Source organism: Trichechus manatus, unplaced genomic scaffold (genome assembly GCF_000243295.1).
Source record: "Trichechus manatus latirostris isolate Lorelei unplaced genomic scaffold, TriManLat1.0 scaffold00038, whole genome shotgun sequence".
Taxonomy (NCBI): domain Eukaryota; kingdom Metazoa; phylum Chordata; class Mammalia; order Sirenia; family Trichechidae; genus Trichechus; species Trichechus manatus.
Window position 1 is genome coordinate 11,810,774 of NW_004443974.1, and position 18,082 is coordinate 11,828,855.

An 18,082-nucleotide genomic window follows, 5' to 3' on the forward strand; every position below is an offset into this window, starting at 1 on the left:
CATAATTCAAAGGCATCAATTCTTCTTCGGGCTTCCTTATTCATTGTCCAGCTTTCACATGTATATGAGGCAATTGAAAATACCATGGCTTGGTTAGTCATACCTTAGTCCTCAAAGTGGTATCTTTGCTTTTTAACACTTTAAAGAGGTCCTTTGCAGCAGATTCGCTCAATGCAATACGTCATTTGATTTCTTGACTGCTATTTCTGTGGGCGTTGATTGTGGTAAAATGGAATCCTTGACAACTTCAGTATTTTCTCCGTTTATCATGATGTTGCTTATTGGCCCAGTGGTGAGGATTTTTATTTTCTTTATGTTGAAGTGTAAGCCATACTGAAGGCTGTAGTCTTTTATCTTCATCAGTAAGTGCTTCAAGTCCTCTTCACTTTCAGCAAGCAAGGTTGTGGCATCTGCATATTGCTGGTTGTTAATGGGTCATCTTCCAATCCTGATGCCATGTTCTTCTTCATATAGTCCAGCTTCTTGGATTATTTGCTCATCATACAGATTGAATAACTGTGGTAAAAGGATAAAACCCTGGCACACACCTTTCCTGATTTTAAACCATGCAGTATCCCCTTGTTCAGTTCAAACAGCTGCCTGTTATTCTATGTACAGGTTCTGCAAGAGCACAATTAAGTGTTCTGGAATCCATGTTCTTTGAAATGTTATCCATAATTTGTTATGATCCACACAGTTGAATGCCTTTGCATAATCAATAAAACACAGGTCAACCTAAGGGACCACAACTACCACAGCCTCCACCAGACTGAGTCCAGCACAACTAGATGGTTCCGGCTACCACCACCAACTGCTTTGACAGGGATCACAATAGAGGGTACTGGACAGAGCTGGAGAAAAATGTAGAACAGAATTCAAACTTATAAAAAAAGATCAGACTTACTGGTCTAACAGAGATTGGAGAAACCCTGAGAGTATGGCCCCTGGACACTCTTTTAACTTAGTACTGAAGTCACTCTTCAGGTTCAACCTTCAGCCAAAGATTAGACAGGCCCATAAAACAAAAAATAATATCCGTAGCTCAACCATGTATACGAGACTAAATGGGCACACCAGCCCAGGCACAAGGACGAGAAGTCAGGAAGGGACAGGAAAGCTGGACGAATAGAAATGGGGAAACCAAGGGCGAGAAAGGGAGAGTGTTGACGCATCGTGGGGTTGGCAACCAATGTCACAACACAATATGTATATTGTTTAATGAAAAACTGATTTGCTCTGTAACCCTTCATCTAAAATACAATTAAAAAAAAAAAAAAAAACAGGTATACATCTTCCTGGTGTTCTCTTCTTTCAGCCAAGATCCATCTGACATCAGCAATGATACCCCTCATTCCATGTCCTCTTCTGAATCTGGCTTGAAATTCTGGCATTTCCCTGTCAATGTACTACTGCAACTATTTTTGAATTATCTTCAGCAAAATTTTACTTGCATGTGATATTAATGATAGTGTTCTGTAATTTCTGTATTCTGTTGGATTACCCTTCTTTGGAAGGGGCACAAATATGGATGTCTTCCAGTCGGTTGGCCAGGTAGCTCTGTCTTCCAATTTTCTTAGCATAGATGAGTGACCGCTTCCAGTGTTGCATCTGTTTATTGAAACATCTCAACTGGTATTCTGTCAATTCCTGGAACCTTGTTTTTCGCCAGTGCCTTCAGTGCAGCTTGAACTTCTTCCTTCAATACCATTGGTTCTTGATTATATGCTACCTCCTGAGATGGTTGAACGACAACCAGTTCTTTTTGGTACAGTGACTGTGTATTCCTTCCATCTTCTTTTGATGCCTCCTGTGGTCATTCAATATTTTGCCCGTAGAATCCCTTCAGTATTGAAACTTAAGGCTTGAAATTTTTCTTCAATTATTTCAGCTTGAGAAATGCCAAGCGTGTGCTTCCCTTTTGGTTTTCTAATTCCAGGTCTTTGCACATTTCATTATAATACTTTACTTTGTCTTCTCGAGCAGCCCTTTGAAATCTTCTAATCACCTCTTTTAGTTCATCATTTCTTCCATTCACTTTAGTTACTCGACGCTCAAGAGCAAATGTCAGAGTCTCTTCTGACATCCATTTTGGTCTTTTCTTTCTTTCCTGTCTTTTTAATGACCTTTTGCTTTCTTCATATATGATGTCATTTATGTCATCCCACAACTCATCTGGTCTTCAGCCATGAGTGTTCAATGCATCAAATCTATTCTTGAGATGCTTTCTAAATTCAGGTGGGATATATTTAAGGTTGTACTTTGGCTCTTGTGGACTTGTTTCCATTTTCTTCAGCTTCAACTTGAACTTGCATATGAGAAATTGATGTTCTGTTTCACAGTCTGCCCTTGGCCTTGTTCTGACTGATGATACTGAACTTCTCCATAGTCTCTTTCCACAGATGTAGTCCATTTGATTCCTGTGTATTTCATCCAGCGAGGTCCATGTGTATAGTTGCCATTTATGTTGTTGAAAAAAAGTATTTGCAGTGAATAAGTCATTGGTCTTGTACAAGTATGTCATTCGATCTCCAGTGTTGTTTCTGTCACCAAGGCCATATTTTCCAACTACTGATCCTTTTTTGTTTCCAGCTTTCTCATTCCAATCACCAGTAATTATCAATGCATCTTGATTGCATGTTTGATCAATTTCAGACTATAGAAGTTGGTAAAAATCTTCAGTTTCTTCATCTTTGGCATTAGTGGTTGGTTTGTAAATTTAAATAATAGCTGTATTAACTCATCTTCCTTGTAGGCGTATGGATATTATCCTATCACTGACAGCGTTATGTTTCAGGATAGATCTTGAAATGTTCTTTTGATGATGAATGTGACACCATTCATCTTCAATTTGTCATCCTAGCATAGTAGCCCATATCATTGTTCAATTCAAAATGACCAGTACCAGTCCATTTCAGCTCGCTAATGCCTAGGATGTTGATCTTTATGCATTCCATTTCATTTTTGATAACTGCCAGTTTTCCTAGATTCATACCTTGTACATTCCATGTCGTGATTATTAATGGATGTTTGCAGCTGTTTGTTCTTAAGTCGTACCACATCAGCAAATGAAGGTCCCGAAAGCTTGACTCCATCCACATCATTAAGGTTGACTCTACTTTGAGGAGGCAGCTCTTTTCCAGTTGTATTTTGAGTGCCTTCCAACCTGAAGGGCTGGTCTTCTGGCACTATACAACAGATACTAGGTACAGTTTTCTAACAATATGATTCATCTAAGGCACTTTTTTTTTTTCACATTTTAACATATCTGAATTTTGGGTGCATCTTGTAATCGAAGGCATTTTACAATTAAGGTAGGCAGGTTTTTTCCTTTTTAATGGTACATTTAAAATTATACATCTTATTACTTTTGTCAGAAGAAGAAAATGGTGTATCTTATATTCAGTGACATCTTAGGTTGAATGAAATATGGTAAATTTTTAAATCTGAATAAGAAGAACAATTTTCCAAGTAAGACTAAACTTCTGAGTGTTCCAAGAAATGGCAAAAAATTTCATTAAGCCAGTTAAGTGTGGAAAATATTTAAAAGTTGTTGAAGAGTTAACCTCAACAAAATGCTCCCAACCCTAATGGATTTTTGGGCAAGAATTGTCCAGCTTTACTGAAGAAGCTAAGAGAAACTTTGAACAAATGGAAAATATACCATGTTCTTGAATAGGAACACTTAGTTTTACAAAAATGTATATTTTTCCCCAAATGAAATAAATAAATGTAATATCATTCCCTGGGTAGCACAAATTGTTAAGCACTGGACTACTAACCAAAAGGTTGGCAGTCCAAACTCAGCCAGAGGTGCCTCAGAAGTAAGGCCTGATAAACTCTTTCCAAAAGGTGACAGCCTTGAAAACCCTATAGAGTGCAGTTCTACTCTGCATACATGGGGTCTTCATGAGTTATAATTGATTAAAAGCAAGTAACAACAATAACAAATATGATTCCAGTCAGAATCTAAACTTTTTCTCATTATTCCTGGCACACAGTAACCATTTAATAAATATTTGCTTAGTGAGTAGATGAATGACTTTCCACAAATTTTTAAAAAGGATTTGTCATGAGGGATGATTGTCCTACAAGATACTATAATGTATTACAAATCTACAGTAATTAAAACAATATATCAGGGGACATATAGGTCAATTGGCATAACAAAGTTTATTAAGAGAATGTTCTGCATCCCACTTTGGTGAGTGGCATCTGGGGTCTTAAAAACTAGCAAGCAGCCATCTAAGATGCATCAGTTGATCCCAGCCCACCTGGAGTAAAGGAGAATGAAGAACACGAAAGACACAGGAAAGTATTAGCCCAAGGGACAGAAAGAGCCACATAAATCAGAGAGACTTCATCAGCCTGACACCAGAAGAACCAGATAGTGCCTGGCTACCACCAATGACTGCCCTGACAGGGAACACAACAGAGAGTCCCTGATGGAGCAGGAGAAAAGTTGGGTGCAGAACTCAAATTCTAGTAAAAAGACCAGATTTAATGGTTTGATTGAGACTGGAGGGACCCCAGAAGACATGGACCCCGGACTCTGTTAGCCCAAAATTAAAACGATTCCTGAGGCCAACTCTTCAGACAAAGATTAGACTGGACTATGGGACATAAAATGATACTTGTGAGGAGTGCGCTTCTTAGCTCAAGTAGATACATGAGATTAAATGGGCAGCTCCTGTCTGGAGGCAAGATGAGAAGGCAGAGAGGGTCAGGAGCTGGTTGAACGGACACAGGAAATCCAGGGTGGAAAGGAGGAGTGTGCTGTCACAGTATAGGGAGAGCAACTAGGGTCACATAACAATGTATTTATAAATTTTTGTATGAGAGACTAACTTGAATTGTAAACTTTCACTTAAAGCATAACAATAAAAAACAATTCCTTAATCTATTAACTACAAAAAAAAATGATACTGGTGCAAGAATAGACAAACAACTCAATGTAACAGAATAAAGTCTAGAAACAGGTTCAAGTATATATAAAATGTCTATGATAAAAGTGGTATTTCAAATCTGTAGAGAAATGGTAGGTTTTTAAAAACTAATGTTGGGACGATTGGATAAACTTGAAAAAAGTAAATTACGCCTCTGCTTTATGTCCAAAATAGGTTAAAAGTGAAATACGAAAAGTAAAAGCCTGCAATTAGTAAAAGAAAAGGTGGACGGCTGTGTATCAAATCTTAGCAGTGCAGAGGGCCTTTCTGAGGATGACATCTGCTTTGAAACCATGAATGAAGTTTCAAAGGTTTGATTACATAAACATTTTAAATCTTTGTGCCCCCCCACAAACAACCAAAATTAAAAGAGAAATAGCAAAGTGAGAAAAATATCTGATGTTTCCAAAGGGGTTAGTATCATTAATATAAAAAAGAGATCTTACATATTAATAAGATAAAGGCATGAGCACCCATAGAAAATGGGCAAAGAATATGTGCAGGTAATTCACAGAGAAGAAATACAGTTTCCCAATAAGCATGGAAAAATAAACTTACTGTGCCTCACTGAGAATTTTAAAATGCAAATTACTCTGGGCAGTGATTTGGTCCCAGATTGGCAGAGGCTGGCAGTCATGGGCTGTGCACTGCTGGAGGTGGTCTAGCTGGTGCAGCCTCTGTGGGGAAGAATTTGGTGGGATATGTCAGCATTTTCAATTGACCTAGCCAGTCTATTCCCTGGCAGTTATGTAAGAAATAACAAGCAAACGGTAAAAGATGAATGCTTGATTCTGTCTGTTACGGCATCATTTATAAAGCAGAATGCTTTGGAAACAAACTAAATAGAAACAGTAGGGGATTGGCAAATACATTTTGTTGCATCCAAATACTGAAATGCCAGATGGTAATTTAGACATTAGTGCTCTTGAAAAATATTTAAGGACTTAGAAGAAAATATACAGTAGAGTAGAAAAAGCAAATTATTTTTTAGAAGCTCAATTCTGTTTTTCCTTAGAACATTTATTTATTTGTATTATTATTGTTATTAATTAATTCTTAATAAAAATGCTGGAAGGAGAAGGACCAAATGTTATCAGTGATTATCTCTGGGAGGTAAGGTTGTGGATCAGATGGTTTTTTATTTTCTTCTTTGTGTTTGTCTTTGCTTCTCAAATTTTGTACAACAATAAATATGTTAGATTCAGAATAAGTTTTCAATAGTAAATAACATTCTGAACAAAATAAAACTGTATGACTTAACCATATGACTCAAAAATTCCACTCAAGTGTCTACTCAAGAGAAAACAAAAACATATGTCTACACAAAGTTTTGTACATAAATGTTCATAGCAGCTTTATTCACAAATAGCAAAAAGTGGAAGCAAGCCAAATGTTCATCATCTGTTGAATAGATAAACAAAATCTGGTATATCAATACAATGGAATACTGCTCAGCCATCTAACATTTGGATGAACCTCGGAAACACTGCTCAGTGAAAGAAGCGAGACCCAAAAGGCCACATGTTATATGATTCCATTTCTGTGACATGCCCACAAAAGGAGTAGGCAGAGGCTTCTTTTGTGGGTGATAAAAATGTTTTACAGTTAGACTGTGGTGATGTTATAAAATTCTGTAAATATACTAAAATTCATTAAATTGTACACTTAATGGGTGATTTTATGGTGTATAAACTATATCTCAATAAAGCTGTTTTTAAAAATAATAAAATTGAATGGCTAAAACATGATGGGCTTCTGGAATAAAAGGGGCCTGGTGGCATAGTGCTTAAGAGCTTAGCTGCTAACAAAAGGTCGGCAGTTCGAATCCACCAGCTGTTCCTTGGAAACCCTACGGGGCAGTTCTACTCTGTCCTATAGGGTTGCTATGAGTCGGAATCAACTTGAAGGCAACTGGGTTTTTGTTTCTACCAGGGCTTCAAACTCATTGTTCTGGTTCGAGCCCCTGCTGAGAATTTGTGTTTCTAACAGGTTCCCCGCTGAAAATTTGCATTTCCTACTGAATCAGAATCTACTTTTTAACAAGATAACCTGGTGATTCTTATGTATAACTTCTGGCAACCAGTTCAAAGCCCTGATTTCTACACGGACTTTCTCGCTCTAAGAGAATCTAAAAAAACATGGACTTGTATTTATAACTCAGAGCAGGCCAAAAAAACCCCACACACATTGCTGTCGAGTCGATTCCAACTCATAGCAACCCTAAAGGACAGAGTAGAACTGCCCCATAGGGTTTCCAAGGAGTGGATTCAAACTGCCGACTTTTTGGTTAGCAGCCGAACACTTAACCACTGTGCCACCAGAGCAGGCCAGGAATAGGGTAGTTGAATTAACCTGGCCTTAATCTAATGCTGGTTCTGGTTCACCAAGGTGATACAAGCATAAGGCTTTAAGTTTTTGTGATAAAATGGTGGTGGTGGGGAGTCTATGGCTCTCATTACACCTGTCCTGAGCGAGGCTCAGGGTGTGATGGCATTGCAGGAGGGCTTCCTCCACCCAAGGCCTGTCATAAGGTGTCCCTTCTTGATGTTTCACAAGTGTGACAGTATCGCATCGGGATGAAGCACACAAGCTCTGGAGTCACGCAGATCTGTGTTCAAATCCTGCCTTCCCACGTAGTACTTGTGGGTCTTTGGACAAATTACTTCACCTCTCTTAGCCTCTGTTTTCTCATCTGAAAAGTTAGCATAATAACAGTATCTACTTAATAAGCTTATACAGTTTAATGGGATAATGTTTTTAAAGCTCAGTGCCTGGCACGTAGTAAATTGTCCAAGAAATGGCAGGTATTATTATTTGTAGTAGTTATATTCTTGCTCAGAATGCCTTTTGAACCTGAAGAATCTTGCATTAGGATAATATTTGTACTGGCTATTTATACTGAATTAGCAGATAGGACACTATCCTTGTTGCCTGTTTTTTATTTATCTAATTACCGTGATCTAAGTGTTGCCTCTAACAAAAGTGAGTCGCTGTTGTTTCATTGCAGACAATTGCATCTATAAAAAGGTTTGCCCATTTAATGGTGGCTCTTTTTTGGTTCAACCCTCTGCGTCAGATTTCCAGTTCTGTTGGAACCAGGCCCCTTATGCCATTGGTAAGAAAAACTTTTATCGTAATACTCTCCTCCTTTGTAACTAAATCTGACCAATTCAATCCCATGTAAGCAAACTCAATGGCTTACTGCTAAATTGCCATAAATTGTGTGAGTATGGTTAGTTCTCAAAGTATTCTTTTTCTTTTTTAAAATTTTCTTTCTGTCTTTGGGACTGTTGTCTTTTACTTGTTCCTCCTAGTTTTTCTCAGGGCCCGAGCATTTGAGAGCACAGAAATGTCATTTTTCAGTACTTGGTTACCTTTCAGTAAGTACCTCATTTCATTTCTCTGGGTTTCATTTTACTTTTTCTAAAATTCAAGAGCTATACATTTGCTCCTCCAGGTCTCCAGCCTTAAAACCCAGACTGACGGGAGAGAAGCACAGTGCGTTCAGTACCATTCTTATATATTTTGAAGATTGCAAGTCTAGAATCACAGAAATTGCTCCCTCCAGCACTTTGCCTACCACTCAAAGTCATGACATGAGTAGTTGTGCTTTGCTTTTATGGTTCACAATCCACAGCCTTTTGAGAGTCAGATCAGAGCCAAGAATGTTCCAATTAGCACTGTTTTCCTCAAAACTATTTGTTGATATGAAAACAATAGTAGAGAATTTTTTTTTTTATTTTTATTGTAATATACACATACAGCATTTCATCAATTTCTACATGTACTCTTTAGTGACATTGATTACATTCTTCAAGTTATGCACCCATTTTTGCTCTTTTTCCAAACTATCCCATCACCCTTAACATACCTATAATGCATTCCAACCAAAAACCCTCTCTATCCCCCTCCTGCCCCTAGTACCCACTAATTACTTTGGTTTCTATATATTTGCTTATTTCATATAAATGATATTATACAATACTTGTCCCTTTGTGTCTGACTTATTTTGTTCAGCATAATGTCTTCAAGGTTCATCCATGTTGTGGCAATTAACAGTTTTGAGAGGAGAGCAGAGGGACCAGTCCTAGAGATATTGGGAAGACCTGCCAGGCTTTCAAGACAGATATGGTAAAAAGAAGAGGGAGGATTTGAAAATGACTTCCAGGTTTTGAGCTACAACACTGGAGGTCACTTGAGAGGTCAAGGCTAGAGGCATACACGTGGTAGAGAGAGTCACCAGGGTGAAACCAAGAGAGCGGATGAGTTCCCAAGGGAGTATGCGGAGAGATGGGGCCAGTGTGAAGGTCAGAGCGACAGCATGAAGAGGCTCGTAAAAAACCACAAAGGTGTGATCAGAGGGAAACCAGGGCAGGTGCAGTGCCCAGGAGTCAGTGTGTCAAGAACTATTTCAAGAAGAGAGGCTGTCCTTTAACAAATAACAAGCCCATTGGACCCAAGGCTTGTGAGGGACAGCAAGGAATAAAATGCAGCCACTGCCCAGACAAGCAGACAGCAGGCACATACAGGAAGAGTGTCCAGGTATCACAGGGACAGGGCCTGGGCCTGGAAGAATAAGTGGTTTCCAGGAAGAATGGCACAAGCCAAAGGAAAGGGTATGTCAAGCTGCAGTCTGGACAACAGGCGAAAAGTCACACAGGACTTTGATGGGTGCACTGCCAGAAGAGTGGGTTACAGAGTTTTAGGAAGAAGAAATGGAGACAGTGCACACCTACTAGAGGCAGAAATTTGGCAACTAAGGGGAGAAAAGGATGTGGCAAGGTTGAGTGAAGGCTGTCTTAGAATTGGGGGGATATGTACATTTGAAGGAAGAAGAGAAGCAGCAGGGAGGATGGGAGAGTTGGAAGTTTCTGGAGAAGTCAGGATGAGTATGAGACAGCCACGATGCCGCCACCACCACCACCATCAAGCCACTGGGCTGAGATCTGACACGTCCCGTTACCTTGCAGTCTGTGCTTTCCCATACCTCCTGGCCTTCACTATCGACTCCATTGAGATCCGCCTGGTGGTGAATGGGAACCTGGTCCACACAGCAGTCGTGCCTCAGCTTCAGCTCGTGGCCTCCAGAGTGAGTAGAACTGGAATCTTATTTTTGATTGAGGGGCTTTGGGAGCCCCAAGCACCATGAGATTTCGGGCAATCGCTGAAACTGCATCTCATTGAGTTAGACTGATGCTAACAATGCCACTTGCATGTCAGAATGCCAGAAGTGAGATGAAAAAGCTGAAAACAGACTAACTGGGTTTTCATGTGTGGCCTTCTTGGGCTTCCAAATGTTCCTCCTCAGTTTTGTAAATAGTCAGTGCTCTGGAAGTTGGGAGCACTCAGCTGAAAAGAACTCCCCAGTCAGAGACTGGGCCAGTTGTTCATGGCAGTGTTGCACTGAAGGACATTCCAAGTCTATAAAAGTAAGAGCTTGCAAAAAAAAATATTTTTTAATTTTTTTTTAAAAAAGAGCTTGCAACACTTCTTTCTTCCTTTGCTTCTTCTATCCTCGATTTGAGTTTGTATCCCATGAAATAATGGCTAATTGATTAATCCATGTCTAATAACAGATTTTGAGTAAAATCGAGACATGCAGCTGGTGCATAATCCAGAAGGTCTTGTTCTAATCTCCTCCCCTGAGTCACCCCCACGTAGTCTTCCCTGGACTGGTCCCCTGGCGGATCCCCCACCATGACAAGTCCTCAGTCCTGATATTCATCACGTTTGGTGGTGACTGCTTACTTGTCTGCCTTCCCTACTACACTGAGTCTGCGAGAGCAGGGACTGTGCTGTCCTATTCACTAACATAGCACCAGTTGTGTACCAATAAATGGTTAACCACCAGCTCTCCAAAAAAAGGGGTGTTGCATGTGTGTATGTGTATACACACATTAGCTGATTATAAATTTCACTGCTAGAAAGGCTGTGTAGCTCACAATCTACAAATTATAAAATATACAGTGCTTTTTATTGTAAAGTCCATTTAGCCAATTGGTTCTCACAGTATGCTTTTGTTAATTTTTGCTGAACTCTTGTATCTGTAGCCAATCTATGGTTACAATTCAACAATTTTACAATTGGAGTTATATCTCAATCCACTAATTCTTTTTCCAATAAATTTATTGTCATTAAATCTGATATGTGATCTACTATTAAACTATTTCTTGCCCTTGTACAAATCATATTCATTAAACCAAAACTTCTTTCAAGTTCAGTACTAGACTCAACATACTTTTAAGTTTTGTTGTTGTTAGGTGCTGTTGAGTCGATTTCAACTCACAGGGACACCATGTGACAAATAGAACTGCCCTATAGGGTTTTCTAGGCTATAATCTTTACGGGAGCAGATTACTGAGTCTTTCTCCCACAGTGCAGCTGGGTAGGTTCAAACCACCAACCTTTGGTTAGCAGCCAAGCACTTAACCATTATGCCACCAGGGCTCCTTCCTTCTATGTTTAAGTTTCATTATTTACTTTCTTAAGTCTTGACCACTAACAAAGCAACAAATCAAGCTCTGATTTGTAGCATTTGCCAATTTCCATGGTGTAAATAGTCCCACCATAATTAATTTCAAGCTATCAGTGTGACGCCACTGAACGCATAGTTAGGAAGAGATGCCCAGTAGTCACCAGTAGATAGTACTTCCACCATACAGATACTAGAGATGTAAATAACTTCAAGACCATAGATAATAGTAAAATGTAATAAAATAGGAAGTGATGAGTTTTTATATTTATTACCATTGTTTTCATGTAATTTATTAAAGTTTATGTAATTTAATTTTTAATAATAGCTATGTTTAATGGCCGGCTGCAAAATTCCTAAAAATCAGCTCTCATGAGTCAATACAAGCTAGTCCAGCACACCACTGCACTTATCACCAAAGCCAGCACATTATGGTGTGCCTGTGTATTTGCTGAATCAGTGCATGAATGATCACTTTCCCCATCTGTAAAATGGGGCCGACTGAATCCCTGAGAGTCTTTCCAGTTCTAACATTCCAGGAGCCTGAGATCCCCACTAGGGAAGTGTGTGTTTGTGTTTGCAGAAGATGTGTGCAAAACTGACTCTTTTCTATTGTGTATTAACAAATAGATAAGGAAAAGTGGTGAACTCAATGCTCAGACAAAGGCTAACTAGCGTGCCCGGCTTTACCCTGGAAGCCCCCCTGTAGAACCTGGTCCTTTACTGCATGCTGCAAGGGGTGTAGCAGCTGAGGGATGGCGGGAGGGCCGGTGGATACAGAGCCTAGAATGCCAGGCAGCTCTGTAATATTTCCTTTTTTCCTAGTCGGATATATACTTCACAGCAACTGCAGCTGTAAATGAGGTCTCATCTGGAGGCAGCTCCAAGGGGGCCAGTGCCCACAATTCTCCTCAGACACCCCCGGGCCGAGATACTCCAGTATTTCCTTCTTCCCTGGGGGAAGGTGAGGTCCAGTTTTTACTGTCCTGTTAATAGATATTTTTAATCCATTCTTCTTTCTCTGGTTCATTGTCAAATGCAATTACTGCCTAAAGAAGTCATTATTTAAAGCCATAAAAAAAAAACTTGCAGTCTGAATGTATCAGTTGCATTAAGAAACCTTGTGATAATTTTTTTATTTCCGTTATGAAAAGATTGTTTTAATGGCGAGAAGGGAGTTAAGGGCTAGAGAATTTCTGACTTCCAACAGCAAAGTTATTTTTCCTTCTAGTGGGTTTTTATAGCTAAAAGTGTATAGTTATAAAACCTAAACATTACTGAGCACACCCAGCCTTTCACTCTGACTGGCTTTGCCCATGAATCCACAGGCCTTTGCTGTGGTTACCGCATCGCTTTCAACACAGTGCTTTTCATAACTTCTTACCACATCAGTTGTCTTTATCCCCCATGGTTCCGATTAAGCACAGAGCTCCCCAAACAGGGCAGCTGTGCTGCTGGGTTTGCTGCAGCTTTTTGCTTTTCTTGTCTAGTCTTTTCTCGTGGTATCTGTGCAAGAGGAACAAGTAGTGGTTGCATTTTATCTAATTTACACATGAAAACAATGCCCTTGGAAAACATAGTGCCATCAGGCACCATCACGGAACTGCTAATGAGACTTGGGAGATCAGTGTGTGACATAAAATCTTCTTTCATAGCTATGTTGAGGAACCAGAAATTAGTCTCTTGTAAATAGCTTAAACTTTTTGTAAAGTTCTGATGTTCTTTTCTAAATCATATTTCAGGTGAAATTCAGTCCAAAAATCTGTACAAGATTCCGCTCAGAAACCTTGTTGGCAGAAGCATTGAGCGACCTCTGAAATCTCCTTTAGTCTCCAAGGTCATCACTCCACCCACTTCCATCGGCGTTGGCATCGCTGCCATTCCTGTCACTCATTCCTTGTCTCTGTCTCGCATGGAGATTAAGGAAATAGCAAGCAGGACCCGCAGGGAACTGCTGGGTAATAGCTCTTAATCTTTACGCTTCACTGTTGGTAAAGATACCAGCTGGTTTTACGTTTAGGTATCATCCTCAAAAACAACGAGTTGATAAGGAAACTTCCTCAAAAATAAATTATAGTATATCTACATCAAGGAATACTATACAGTTTACCCACCAACAATGATGTGAAATCCATTGCTGTGGAGTCAATTCTGACTCATAGCAACGCTACAGGACAGAGTAGAACTGCCCCATAGGGTTTCCAAGGTGGATTCGAACTGCCAGCCTTTTGGTTAGCAGCTGTCTCTTAACTGCAGCACTGCCAAGGATGTGTAGGTATATATTTACTGGTGTAGAAAGCTGCCCAAACCATGTTAAGGGGGCAGAGGGGAAAGGCAGTTTATAAAACAGTACGTCTAGCGTGGTACAGTTTTTTTAAATTTAATCCATATATGGATGAAGGAGTGGTTAAAGTGCTTGGCTGCTAACTGAAAGGTTAGCAGTTTAAACCCACCAGCTCCTCTGCGGGAGAAAGATGTAGCAGTCTGCTTCCATAAAGATTACAACTTGGAAACATTATGTAGATGTTCTACTCTGTCCTAGAGGGTCACTATGAGTCGAAATCAACTCAACAGCAGTGGGTTTTTATATATGTATGATTTCCTAGAAAAGTGTCTGGAAGGATGTATATCCTGCAGTTCTCAGAAAACGTTTTATATTTGTATATCTAAAGGTTTAAATTTACCATGTTCTTACTTATGCCTGTTTCAGTTATTACTTCTCCCAGCCATAGACTATGGGGCAGGTGTGTGGGATAGTACAGATGAAAAGTACTTGTTATACCCTTCTCTCTCGATATGTAGACAGAAGAGCAGTCCAGAGAAACATAAAGCACCATGAAAATTGTGAAAAGGCTAGATTGTTATAAAGCGTTATGTTCAGATTTGTGGGAACAAAATAAGGAAAAATGAAGTGGCATGTTGAACCCTGGGGTAATGACCCTCTGACCTATGATTCTCCCCTGCAATCCAGGCCTCTCAGAAGAAGGTGGACCCAGGTCTGAAGGAGCACCAAAGGCCAAATCAAAAACCCGGAAACGGTTAGAAGAAAAACAAGGATGCCCCAAGCCAGGGACAGTGAGATCAACTAGCAGTGACAGGTAAAGAGGGGGAGCATCCCCCAGCAGTCCCTGCTCAGGATGGTGGTCCTGTGAGTCACAGCACTGCCCAGGAGGCTCTTGCTGCTGACGGATGATGCCATGGGCTGGCCATGATGACCAGCCACAGTAGAGGGTCAGCATCAGCTCCTCTGAGGAGCACAGCCTGCCAGGGAGGGGCTTGGACAAATAGGCAACCTCACTAACAATCACACAAATGCTCATTAAAATATATTGAGACTTTTTTGTTGTTGTTGCTCACTAAATTGACAAAGGTTTTTAAAAGCAAAAATGGTCAGTAAGAGTGCAGGGAAATAGATACTCTCCAATACTTCTGAGGGGAAAATAAATAGGTACAGCCTTTCTAGATGGCCGTTCAGTATCACATATCAGTGAGTATTTGTGCCATAGATTCTCCGTGTCCTTCAAGCAACATCATCTGTGCTCCTGTGATAGGGCCCATGTGCAAAGCTTCATTAATTCATTCAACACACATTCTTGGAGTACCTGGAACTGAGTTGGGTGTTGGGCATATGGAGATGACTAAGGGTCTGTCCTTCCCTTCAGGGGGCTTGCAGGGCAGTGGCAAAGGCCAACAAGGAACCAATTTGAGCATTCTGGGGTGGCATGTGATACAGATGGACTCAGTAAGAATAAGGGGTGCAAGCCACCTCATACCAGAGGCAAGGAGTGTCTCAAACACCAGGGAAGGCTCAGCTAAGTCTCATCAACCTGGCTCAGAGAGGGGCGGCACACACTCATGCTTTAATTCAACAGACATTTATGGACTTTACATTCTAGTGTGGAAAGCAGACAATAAACCTGCAAACAAATAAGCAAATTTGGTCATTTCAAATAATAAGTACCGTAAAGAAGCTGGAAGGAAGTTCAGTGACCAAGGTGCGTGAAGGTCTACTTTGAGAGCGGAGTCAAGAAAGATTCTTTGAGGAAATGACAACGAGCTCAGCTTTGAATGAATGATAGGGAGCTGGGGAAAAGCACCTCTGACAGAGGGAACAGCAGGGAAAGGGCTGGCCTATGAGGAAGCAAGAGCGGACCAGCTTGAGCATAGAGACAGAAGTGAGGACCGATGTAATGTGAGGTTGAGATATGGACAGAGGCTGAATCTGGTAGGCTTTTGCAGGACAATGAGTACTTGTTGGATAGATTAACTCCCTGAGAAGGGGAAACCAGTTTTAGTCAAATTGATCATGCAGCTATCAAGAGAGAGTCCTGAGGAGTTGGGTAAAATAGAGGGGGTGAGGGATCGGTCAGTGCAGCCAAGTCACGGAATCTTGGCTGCAGGTAGGAATTTAAGGGAGCCATAGAGGGTTTTGGAAACTCTAGTGGCGTAGTGGTTAAATGCCACAGGTGATAACCAAAAAGGTCAGCAGTTCGAATCCACCACACGCTCCTTAGAAACTCCATGGGGCAGTTGTACTCTGTCCAATAGGGTCACTATGAGTCGGAATCGACTTGACAGCAATGGGTTTGGTTTTTGGTTTTTTTTATAGAGGGTTTTAGGCAGAGAATGACATTATCTGGATTCATACTTCAGGAAGATAAATGTTGTGTGCCATTGGGTCTATTCCAACTCATAGCAACCCCATGGGACAGAGTAGAACTGCCCCATAGAGTTTCCTAGGCTGTAATCTTTATGGAAGCAGATTGCCAGGTCTTTTCTCCCTCGGTGCCGCTGGTGGGTTTAAACCACTGACCTTTCAGTTAGTAGCCGAGTGCTTAATCATTGCACCACCAGGGCTCCTTGAAAGGTAAATAATACCTCAGAAACGCCTTCTGTCTATCACACACCAGCCTTTTAGAACCCCATGAGCTAGGGGTATCTGACTGCAGAGCCTGAACTGTGTGCAGGGACTCCTGTGCCTCCCCACTTCCCCTCATAACCCAGGGCAAAGAGGCAGGCTTATGAGCTCAGATGAACAGAGAATTGCCAGACAGAATAGGCCTAGTTCAGCGCTGCTCCCTGTGAATCCTTTTTACAGTGAGTTTTCTCTTCCAGGATCACATCGGGTTCCTTGGAAAGTCCATCTACTTCCGAAGCCAATCCCGAGGGGCGTTACCACTCGACAAGCTCTGACCCAGACCCTGTGGTGGACAGAGAGGGCAGCCCTGTCTCAGGCAGCCCCTTTCAGCTCACAGCTTCCTCAGATGAAGACATTATTGACTTGAAGTAAAGAGAGTGCAAATCTCATTTGCCATCTTTAGTTTTCTTATGGAGGTTTATACTCTTTCAACGGTTCTGACATCATTTCTCAACAAAATGCGGCTTTTAGCCTGTCAGTGATCTATTGGACCAAATCTTCTGCACACTCGGCCAGTTTGGGTCACTCTCCAATGTCTGGTGCCATCTTTCTTGACCTTTGTTTCTTTCAGTTCAGGAACCATTAGTCCCCTTGTAATAAAGGTGGTAGAGTTCATTGAGGTTTTAGATTGAAACTTGGAATAAATCAGAAATGTTCATTCTTATTTACTACAACCTTCTCTTATATTTTATATACTTAGATGGAAAAATTATTTTTCATTAGTTTTGATTTGTGTCACATAATGTCTTTCATAAGGAAAAGTCATTACTTTTTAAATTTATGATAAGTTTTCTGTCTGCACCTTTGGCCCCTGTTGCTGTCTCAGCTCACTGTGATTGGAACCAGCTGTGTTCCTTACTATCCACTCTTGAGAAAAGCTGAATGGGTAGATCTTATAAATCTTTCTCCTTGTGTCTCACAAAAAATGAGAAGGACTAGGAGATTTTCAAGAGTCGTAAGATTATTTAGTTTGATTTCATTGTTATTCTGAAATCATAACCAGGAAACAGTTACTCCTTGTGATCAAAATTATTCTCAAATTCCCTCCTTTTGTTTGGGTCAGCCTTGCTTTTTCACATAAACCGAATGACTTCCCTTCCTCTTGTCATTTTATCTGCTCCCTTCTCAAAGTGAAAAGAAAGAAAACGTGGACTGGGCCAAGTGCAAATGAAATAGGGAAATGTCAGCCTCTAGCCAGGGAGATCAAAGGGGGAAAAACCTAGCTTCACTGACAGTGTTTGCAAAAATTTTAATTTGGGTGAAGAATTTGCCTTTGGCTCTAGTCTATCTGATCACACTATCTCTTCTCGCCTATATTACCTGTCAAAAGAAACTTTAAATCATGTATCCTCTGTTAAAGCAGCTCTGAAGAGTTCTGTAGGACTTTGTTAAGTGCAGAGAACTGTGTTTGACAGGACCTTGATCTAATTAATAGATTTTACAGAAGTTTAGATCCCACCCACTTGTGAGTCTCGCACACTGTGGGGAGAGTTCCTGGTTCCTGTTCTTGGCAGAAAGAAAGAGGCAAGAGCAGTAAAGACAATGCTTTTTAGGTATACCCAGGTGGGGCTGTTTATAAACAAATATACTTTCTCATATTCTTCACAGCATTCAGCATTTCCATTTTTCCTTGTTTTGTTATGCCCTTTTGTACATGGGGGAAAAAAACAGAATCAACTACATACAGTTCCCAACTCCACCAACAGTTTTGTGAATTAGTTTTTATTATTCCTGTTTCTCAAATTAGGA

General features: G+C 40.5%; 1 protein-coding gene across 1 annotated transcript in view; it reads left to right on the top strand.

Annotated features, from left to right (window-relative positions):
- The window catches only part of GARNL3 (GTPase activating Rap/RanGAP domain like 3), a 148,637-nt gene extending 131,732 nt beyond the window's left edge, over window positions 1–16,905 (top strand). Inside the window, exons 23-28 of the mRNA XM_004375683.2 lie at window positions 7,951–8,058; window positions 9,914–10,032; window positions 12,241–12,379; window positions 13,158–13,373; window positions 14,387–14,513; window positions 16,531–16,905. Coding sequence (XP_004375740.1) covers window positions 7,951–8,058; window positions 9,914–10,032; window positions 12,241–12,379; window positions 13,158–13,373; window positions 14,387–14,513; window positions 16,531–16,705 — 884 coding nt within the window. The 3' untranslated portion in view covers window positions 16,706–16,905. The remainder of the gene's footprint in view (window positions 1–7,950; window positions 8,059–9,913; window positions 10,033–12,240; window positions 12,380–13,157; window positions 13,374–14,386; window positions 14,514–16,530) is intronic.
- The last annotated feature ends 1,177 nt before the right edge of the window (window positions 16,906–18,082 follow it).